The following is a 9,786-nucleotide window of genomic DNA, read 5'->3' as shown; positions in this document are numbered from 1 at the left end:
GGCTCCCGTCCCTTTTGCTGTCCCCAGCGCCCCCCAGCCAGGATATGGCTCTTGACCAGAGCCCGGCTTGGGCACACGGCCGACACAGCCCCAGTCCTGCCCCACTTTGTTTCTGCAATAAGCTTAAACACAATCAAATATCTGAAGGCAAAGCATCAGGTGGGTTTGATTCTCGGGCAGGTTTCCCGCTCAGGCACAGGGTCGTGCTCCAAAGCCGATTTTCAGTTCATCACCCAGCGAGAGAAGCGTGTTCATCCCTCAATAAACGTGGGATGAGAAGAAACAACTTTAATGCCTTTTCCCCGTCCTTTCCCACCCTGCTATGCCGGAGCGCAGAACAACCCTGCTGCTTGTTTTTCAAGCGCTGTTTGTTGTCTAATTTAGGACTGCCTACTTGAAAGCCTCCAGCCAGAGCTGTAAAACCAGAGCTGCGTTTTGCAGATGAGAGACTTGGGTTGGTTTCAGATCTTGTTTTTGGAGAGGCCGCCGCCATCCTGAGCAAAGGCAGCACAAATGGCACAAGTCCATCCTTTAGAGCAGCAAACTGTTGGAGCTGTCATCCTTCAGAAGCCTTTCCCTGTTAACTTTGGATCTGCAAACTGAAAAAAAAAAAGCCTCTTCTATGTTTAACCCCTCAATATCTTCAGTCTCTTTAGGCTCCTATCACCAACATAGTTAAATAAAATAATAATAATAGAAGACACCATCACAGAATCCCGGAATGTGAGGGGTTGAAGGGCCCTGGAAAGCTCATCCAGTGCAATCCCCCCATGGAGCAGGAACACCCAGATGAGGTTACACAGGAAGGTGTCCAGGCGGGTTGGAATGTCTGCAGAGAAGGAGACTCCACAACCCCCTGGGCAGCCTGGGCCAGGCTCTGCCACCCTCACCGGGAACAAGTTGCTTCTCATCTTTCAGTGGAACCTCCTGTGTTCCAGTTTGCACCCATTGCCCCTTGTCCTGTCACTGGTTGTCACCAGAAGAGCCTGGCTCCATCCTCCTGACACTCCCCCTTTCCATATTGATCCCCAGGAATGAGTCCCCCCTCAGTCTCCTCTTGTCCAGCTCCAGAGCCCCAGCTCCCTCAGCCTTTCCTCACACGGGAGATGCTCCACTCCCTCCAGCATCTTGGTGGCTGCGCTGGACTCTCTGCAGCAGTTCCCTGTCCTGCTGGAACTGAGGGGCCACAGCTGGACACAATATTCCAGGTGTGGTCTCCCCAGGGCAGAGCAGAGGGGCAGGAGAACCTCTCTGACCTACTGACCACCCCCTTCTAACCCACCCCAGGTACCATTGGCTTCCTGGCCACAAGGGCCCAGTGCTGGCTCATGGTCACCCTGCTGCCTAAAACAAAAAAAACCTGAAAAGCCCTCTCAGCTGCAGTCACTTGGAGATTCATCCTCTCACTTCTACCAAAGCTGCTGTTTGGGATGACAGGGAGGATTTTTAAAGGATGCCATATGATGAGTGCAGCCGCCACAGGGCGCTTCCCCTCTGGGAACAAGTCAACGCTTCCAATTTTTTAAAACCGAATCAAGACTCTACACCCAGATGCTTCCCCATGAATAGGGAGGAGGAGGTTTGTATCGTGGAGTCCAGAACGTCTCCCCAGACCCTATGGTGGCCCAGTGGCCAAGACAGCCACAGGTGGTGGCTCAGAGCAGGCAGACCTGTCACCCACTCCCACCGCAAACCCACTAAAGAGACACGTCACAGCCCTCAGCTCGTGCCACCATCGCGAGGTGACGAGGCCCAGATCCCTCTGGAAGGATCCATCCCTTTTCCAGCCTCCTGGGGAGAGAAGCTCAGCAGCTGGAAAAGGCTGATGCAGGGAGGTCGTCCCAGTACTGCCAGGAGCTGGTGGCACTTAAGCAGGCCTGGGAACACCCTCAGGCGGGTGGCCAGGCACTGCAACACACCCCAACCATCGCCAGGGCTCAATTTGAGCCTGGAGAACCCAGAGACACCCCTGTGCACAGAGGGGACCGTCCCACGGAGAGCCTGGAAACAAGTCATGCACTGCCACCAACTGACACAGCATCGCTGGGGATGCTGCTGCTCCCCAAGCTTGACGGGGCCCCAGGACTTAGAATAACAGCCACTCCTCTTCCCTTTCTTGACCAAACCTGGTGCAAAGGTGTCCAGCTGCCCTGGACCAGCAGGGCAAAGAGGGTTCTCTATCCAGGAAGGACCCATTGGAACTTTGGGGCCGATTTGCCCACCAGCAGGGCCACTCTGCAGATATTTATCGAGGGGATGCACATGAGCATCCTCTGTCCTGCACCCCTACATGGGTACATGGGTCACCCACCCATAGTCATCCAAGCCCACCTGCTGCTCTTGGTGCCAGCCCAGGTAGGAGACTCTGTCAAACAATGCTAATAAATACTTTATTTACCAAAACCACGTTAAAATACTCCTAAGACTGTCTCATGTCCCTTCAGTCACAGCATAAGGATCCTGGGGGAGGCTTGGAGAGCTCACGCAGCAGCACCAGCTTCGTGGCCAGCAGGACCTGCTGGTGGCCGAGGTGGCTTCTTCTGCCGCAGCGGGACAGCCGGGTGGCCTCCAGCGCCACGTCCCCAAGCAGCCGGGGGCTGCCGAGCCTGGCGAGGACAGCGGCCACCAGGCAGGAGGCTCCAGCGGACCACATCTGCAGGGAGAGCAACCACGAGAGCATCAGCGCTACCAGCCGTGGGGTGTACGGCTTGAGGAGCTGCCCTGCCCACCACACCTTCAATTCAAGTCAAAAGCTTCCAGATTCAGCTAACACACAAGCATCCGGGCTTAGATACATGGATGAGCAAGCTGAGCTTGCAGCCAAGCCTATCTGGAGCGTACCTGGTTTAGGAGCTTGTGGATGTGGGTGGAATAAACCACCTTCTTCTTCTGCCAGCGGGGACGGAGGCAGAGGAGGCTCTGCCAGGCGCAGCCCATCGCTCCTTTCTTCCTCGAGAGAGCGGGGGGCTCAGGCTTCATCGCTGCTGCCCACGGCCCCAACGCCTCTGCTGAGCGACAACAGAGCCCCAGCACCTCCGCCTGGCCCAGGGCATTTGCAGGCACTCAATTAGCATCATGCAAATTAGGCACTTGCAATAATAATAAAAGAAATATTTAGCATGTTGCATAAATCAAGACTGGAAAATATCCTACTATTGAGCAGAATGCACCAGAAAAACAAAACACAAAAAGGGCATTTTAGGGTGTTTTGGGGTATTTTTTTTTCCCCACTCACCTTTAGGAGCTCCCCAGCCCTGTCCTCCCCCCAGAGCAGGCAGGGAACAAAGCAGGAACTGCTGCCTATAACCAGGGGGGTTATTGCTTTCAGCTGGGGGCTGTGGCCCTTTGGGACCCATTGGGCTGTGGGGACAGGGATGGGGATGGTGACAAGAATGGAGACAGGATGGGGACAATGACAGGAATGGGGACAGGGATGGGGACAGGGACAGGGGTGGGGATGGCCACGCTGCCTCAGCCCTACACCCCCCAGATCCTATACCCAAACAGCAATTCTCACCCCAAATACCTTTTTTTCAGGTCAGGCCCTGTCTGCTCCCATGTCTCCCCCTGCCCTTGTTGCCCTCATTAGTATTATTAACCTAATTAGCCTGAGGCAGCTGGTTCTATGGTGGTGCAGGACCTTTGCTTGGGGCACCCAGGTGTTGCTGTGATATTTTTTGCATGGGTTTATATTGCATGTATTTGGGGGGTTTTGGGGGGTTTCTGGGGGTTCTGTAAGTGCTGGAGTGAGCAGGGCCTGGGAGGGCACCCACGGGTGCTGGGTGCAGGATCTGGCCCCACAGGGTGCAGGTCCCTCAGTGCAGCAGGACACTTGGGGGGGGGGGGGGGGGCTAAAATGCAGGATCCCCTTGGCTGCATCCTGGGGTGGGTTTGTGGGTAGGGAGGGTGTCATCTCAGTGCAGGATCCAGCTCTGCAGCGCCCTGGGCTGGGGATTCCATGGGGTACAGAATGTGGCACCACAGCACCCTGGGGCCTTGCAGCCCCTTGTCCTGGGGGTTCCCCTGGGTGCAGCCTGGAGAAGCCCGAAAACCAACCGCCCCTGGGCTGCATCCCCAGTCCCATGTCCTATCCCTGGTTGTCACCAGAAGAGCCTGGCTCCATCCTCCTGACACTCCCCCTTTCCATCTTGATCCCCAGGAATGAGTCCCCCCTCAGTCTCCTCTTGTCCAGCTCCAGAGCCCCAGCTCCCTCAGCCTTTCCTCACACGGGAGATGCTCCACTCCCTCCAGCATCTTGGTGGCTGCGCTGGACTCTCTCCAGCAATTCCCTGTCCTGCTGGAACTGAGGGGCCACAGCTGGACACAAGATTCCAGGTGTGGTCTCCCCAGGGCAGAGCAGAGGGGCAGGAGAACCTCTCTGACCTACTGACCACCCCCTTCTAACCCACCCCAGGTACCATTGGCTTCCTGGCCACAAGGGCCAGTGCTGGCTCATGGTCACCCTGCTGTCCCCAGGACCCCCAGGTCCCTTTCCCCTACACTGCTCTCTAATAGGTCATTCCCCAACTTACACTGGAACCTGGGGTTGTTCCTGCCAGATTCAAGACTCTACACTTGCCCTTGTTCTATTTCATTACATTTTCCCCACCCAACTCTCCAGCCTGTCCAGGCCTCTGATGGCAGCACAGCTTCCAGTGTCACCACTCCTCCCAGTCTGGTCTCATCACCAAATTGCTGACAGCGCACTCTCTACGTCCCTGCTCATGGCACGGGTGGCACCGACTGAGCCGAGAAGGTCCCTTCGACCCAAACTATCCTCCGATTCTAAGTGCCCCCCCCGCCACTGATTGGGGGGGACCCATCAGCTGCAGTACGCGTCTCTCCCCAGCAGAGGGCGCTCTTGTTTCTCCCGCGCTTTGCGGGGGGGGGCGGGTGGTGTGCGTGTGTGTTTCCACTGCGCGGGCCACCAGGAGGCGCTGCGCACGGTGCCCGCCTCGCCCCCGCCGGGCCCCGCCTCACCGCAGGTGAGGCGGGGCCCGGCGGGGGCGAGGCGGGCACCCCCGCTTCCCCCCCCCCCCAACTCCCCAACCCGGGGCAGCGTGAACTCAACAGTCGCCATGGCGGAGCAGGAGAGTTTGGAGTTCGGCAAAGCCGACTTCGTGCTGATGGACGCCGTCACCATGCCCGAGTTCATGGCCAACCTCCGCCTGCGGTGAGGGGTTATGGCGCTGGGGGGGGGCGGACGGACGGGGTGGTGTGAGGCGCGGGAAGGGTCCCCCGGTGTGTGAGGGGTTGTGAGGCGCCGTTTTCTCTGTTCCCCGCCACCTCGTCGCCAGCACTTTGGTTACCGGGGTGCGGAGGGGGGTGAGTGACTTGAAGCGGGAGGTGTCGCCTCCCCCGCCGTGAGGTGACCGAGCAAAAACCCGCACAAAAGAGGGGAAACTTGTATAAAACTGGGACGCTTGGGAGAGCCGAGTGAGCACCCAGCCCTCCCTGTGGGTCTGTGGGGACTTTTTTCTCAGAAAACCTCCTTCTTGTGCTTCAGTCTCCACCTCATACCCTCTAACAGGTCTGTGCTGACATCTGTGCAAAGTTGAGATGGAATTAAAAAAAACAACACAGCAATAAAAGTCACCAAGTCCAAGGTTGCTCCAGCCTCACAGGAGTTACCTGTGAACCTGCGCTGTGTGGACAGTTTGTGATCTTTATGGTTTTATTTCCTTTTTAACTGCAATCGGCTGAGGGAAGATCTGCCTTCCCACCCCAGGTTGTGGATCCAAGTCATGGACAGTTTGTGATCTTTATAGTTTTTATTTCCTTTCTAACCACAATGGACTTGGGGATGATCTGCCTTCCCACCCCATTATGTGCATCCAACTCATGGACACTTCGTGATCTTTATAGTTTTATTTCCCTTCTGGCTCAATGGGCTTGGGGAGGATCTGCCTTCCCACCCCATTATGTGGATCCAACTCAATCCCGAGCGGCGCTGGGACAGCCGGGGGGACCCTGAGTCTGCGGTTGCCTCTTTCCGTTATAAAACATTCATGTGAGCTCTTCCTGATAAACCCTTATGCCCCCGCCTGTGCAAGGATTTGATAGTTACCCAAGGGATAAAAATGTGATTTATCGCCTGTCCCCCACCCACTAGTTTTGCTCAGGCTTTACTGACCCTCTCCTGCCGCTTGCATTGTGGAGGTGTTGGAATCAATAACTTTTCAGGCCCGTGTGGTTGTTGGATGCACCTGAGAGCAGCTCTGGCAACAGCCAGGGGAAGAGAGGTGGGTTAAGCGTCTCACCTGCCATAAAACTGCCGAGGAAGGAAAAAATTAAGCTCTTTCAGGCAATTATGATGTCTCTTCTGCATAAGATGTATAGATTTTGAGCTCTGGCTGCATCAGCTGCTGAGTGTTTGGGAATTTGTGCTCCACAACCGGGTGGACCCCTCTTCTGAGGTGCTGCAAGGTCAGGACTGCGAGATATAATAACAACCAGCATATTCAATACAATTTTTGCTCTTATATTTTGGATTTCTGTTTGGGTAGCAAGGGCGTTTGTGTTTAAATACTAAGAAAAATGTAATGTGAACAATTGAGCTTTGAACATGAGGAAATGTCGCATTTAAATACATTTTTCAGTGCCTCTAAAAGTTTAAATTTGTTTCTCATTTGTGCATGCTATGATACTGTAATTGTATTACAAAGAGCTTGCAAATGAAGTTGTCCTAATTAGCAGGAAACCTGCGTGTAACAGTTTGTTCTTGGGGTTTTTATTCTTTGGTTAGTGTGTATTAGAAATTTAAATGAAGTATTGGAAATGGATCGTTAGATAACTTAAAAATCAACATAGCATGTTGGTTGTGTTTAGGAATCAAATTAATGAATTGAGAGGTGCCTTGCACTGGTAGACTTTGCTGGTTTTGCAGGAAAGAGGATAAGTGGAACAAGCCAGCAATTCTGGATCCTTACAGTTGATATGTAGTTTGGTGTTTTATTGGTTTTCCTGTCCTGTTGCTGACCGTGCCCAAGGACCTGTCTGGACATCCCTGCTGTATCTAATACACCATCAGCTCCAAGGCCTTGGTCCCTGTTACTCAAAACCAGGTTTTACCTTGTGACAGCAATTCAAACTCCGGTTTCTTTTGCAGGAGAACGCGTGCGCTGCTTTCGCTGCAGCCTTGTGTCTGTGTTATGAGCAGAATAATTCCTTGCTAAAAAATAATACTGTTAATTTTTCTAACCCTGGTCCTATCATCCCCTGCTTTGAGGTTTGTGTGCACTGGAACATTTGGGAAAGCCAGGCTGAATTTACCAGAAGTGTGGCTTTTCTGTTATAGTGCTAAACTCCGCTAAGCCCCGCTCAGAGCTGTGGGCCTGGCCTGCTGACCCAGCATTGCTGCTGCTGTGATTATTAATACAATTCTCAAGCAACATTTGCGTCTCTTATTTTTACCGCTTTGGAGACAGTCATTAACACTCGCAGCTGGTATGTTTTAAATTGTGTCAGACCCAAATTACACCTGAGATTCTGACCTGTTGAAAGGTTGATGTGTCACCTGTTTTGTCACGTTGTGTAGATGGCACGAGTCACCTTTGTGCTCGCCGTGCACGGAACGGAGAAATTGTTGCTTCTCCATCATTAAGTTCAAGTGTCGCGTTTGCTGCGTTTACCCGGGATGGGCTCCACCCTATTCCATAAATCCCGCTTTCTGCCAGAGCTATTTTTGTTCGGGGTCACTGGCTGACCCAAGACGGGTTGTGCTGGATTTAGTTCCCAAGTGAGCCCAGATGTGAGTGGAATTGAAATCATACCAGCGTCGGTGCAGGCGAGGATATTTCCCCAAGGATGTCTCTAGTGGGAAAAAGAGAAATGGTGAAGTTGCACTTTTTGTTGCATTAATATTTGAATTTAGTGCTGTTGACATGGGCTGGATTAACGTGGCTGGTTTGTTTGTCGGTGTGAGGACCTGCCTGGGTAAGTGGGTGGGTTCAATGTGAATTTACTGCCTCGTTTCCCAATCACCGCGCTTCACGCCCTGGTGTTTGTAGGTTCAGGTAGATCAGTCAGTGAGGATATGACAGTTTTAGTGTTTTTTCCTGGCCGTGTCTTACAGCTACTTAATAAACTGGCCATTTCATGTGGACATGCAAGTGCTTACTGCATGTTACGTATTAACTGTAAATAAAAATCATCCAGTCCTTGAATTCCTCAGTTCTGAGTGGGCTTCGTACCAGCGCCTGGTTGTGATTTTTAGTCATCAAAATAAAAAGAAGCAGGAGTATTGGAACGGTTAGTGTGGACTCAATAGCTAGCTTGCTTTCTTTACTGAAAAACTTCAGAGCTTGAACAGATAATTGTTGAGATTAATTGAAAAGACTCCTTAAAACAGGGAATGCTCTTGGTGTCAAACAGCTCTCGGATCCTTTCCCTGGCACTCATGGGTGTTCAGTCGCATGCCGGGTGTTACCCGCCTGTAACCGAAGGGAGAACGTCCTGCTCTGGGCTTGGTAAAACGCTTTCATTTCAGTGGGAGGGTTTGATTTAACGTGACTGTGACTGTTCCGCAGCAGGTGGAGCGAGATGGTGCAGGAGCTGCCAACGTTCTGCAGAAATTGTGGCACAGATGAAACTTGTGGCGTGAGCTCTTGAGTAAGGGAAACACCGAACTGTACATCACCTCATTTCTCATCACTCCAAGTGATACAAGTTATCATTTTTACTTTACTTCCTTGTAAAGAAGAAGGCAAAAAGGTTATTTTTCACAAGTGTGGAATATTCAGTTTTATATATCATTTCTTGTATTATCCTGCAACGACCACTCATTGCGCTCTCCTGTACAAATACCATTTATCTTGAGAAACAAATCCAAACTTAGAGCTTTAAAAATGGTCTGTACAGTATGCAAAGAGCTTGATTTCTTGAATTATCTGTTCTGCGGTCTCAGTGGTAACTTCAGGCATCACTTCAGACCAGCTGCTCCTCACAGAGTCTTGAATGTTTTGCAGGACAGTGAGACATGATCCCACTGAGCCGGGTGGTGGATAAACCCAACGCCTCCGAGTCGCAGCCAAGGGCTGGAAGTGGAAAACCAGGTAGAAAGCAGACTATCAATATTCTATATCCCAACAGCAGGGTAGCGTTCAGGATAGTCCCGTACGAGCTGTGCGCTCAGGGTCTTTCTGTTCTCACATCTGATTCGTGAGCAGGTGTTACTTGACTCATCCATTCTAGAGGGTTGCTCATTTTCAGAAGCATTGTGCAAATTTCCTCCTGGGAATAGAACAGATCTTTGTCATGATTATTAAAGAATTCAAGGATGCATGCAAGGAACACTGTGAAAGCACGTGGTAAGGTGTAGTGGTTGTAAAAGGAATTTTGGGTTGTTTTCCTCTCTTTCTTTAACTAATTCCAAAGTGCCGATGTGCAAAGGCCGTACTTGCTGCTCAGATAGTTCCTGGTCACCCCAGCCCGCCTGAGCCCAAGGATGTCCTGTGAAGAAATACAGTTGCATAGTCCTTACAGTTGTCTCCCTGCACACATTGCGATTTCTGACCTCTTAAAGCACCACTTAATAAAACCACAGTTCTGCATTTCATCAAAAATAGACAAAAGTGCTTTTTCTACTGTTTCTCAACTATGTCTCGCAGTGCAAACCCCAGCATTTTCAAAGCTACCCTACATTAAGGCAACAGTCGTGAATTCGTGTTTACTGCAGATACTTTTGAAAGACAGCTAATGTTTATTATGATTAGTAGTATTTTTGCTGTCAAGAATGTGGAAAGAAAGTGTGGTTCTCTGAGAACTCTGTGTAGGTGTTTGCCGCGC

At 51.7% G+C, this 9,786-nt stretch overlaps 1 protein-coding gene and 1 long non-coding RNA gene across 10 annotated transcripts in view; one reads left to right on the top strand and one right to left on the bottom strand.

Moving 5' to 3' along the window:
- Nucleotides 1–2,368: 2,368 nt before the first annotated feature.
- On the bottom strand, nt 2,369–3,420 carry LOC135576125 (uncharacterized). 2 transcript variants are annotated; one of them, XR_010467723.1, is made up of 3 exons: nt 3,236–3,420; nt 2,842–3,089; nt 2,369–2,653 (listed from the first exon to the last, which is right to left on the bottom strand). It is a non-coding gene; the product is annotated as an uncharacterized LOC135576125 (long non-coding RNA). The 2 variants fall into 2 exon arrangements; XR_010467722.1 differs by having other exon boundaries at nt 2,842–3,039; nt 3,236–3,387.
- Nucleotides 3,421–4,987: 1,567 nt separating this feature from the next.
- Nucleotides 4,988–9,786, top strand: part of MYO1D (myosin ID) — a 152,397-nt gene continuing 147,598 nt past the window's right edge. For all 8 annotated transcript variants that reach the window (XR_010467796.1, XR_010467797.1, XR_010467798.1 and 5 more), the window contains exon 1: nt 4,988–5,173. Coding sequence is in view for 5 of the 8 variants with exons in the window: in XM_065039816.1 (XP_064895888.1) it covers nt 5,079–5,173 (95 nt within the window). In the remaining 3 variants the exon portion in view is untranslated. The remainder of the gene's footprint in view (nt 5,174–9,786) is intronic.

Source organism: Columba livia, chromosome 23 (genome assembly GCF_036013475.1).
Source record: "Columba livia isolate bColLiv1 breed racing homer chromosome 23, bColLiv1.pat.W.v2, whole genome shotgun sequence".
NCBI lineage: Eukaryota > Metazoa > Chordata > Aves > Columbiformes > Columbidae > Columba > Columba livia.
Note: the sequence above shows the minus strand (reverse complement) of the source record. Positions and strands in the feature narration are given on the sequence as shown.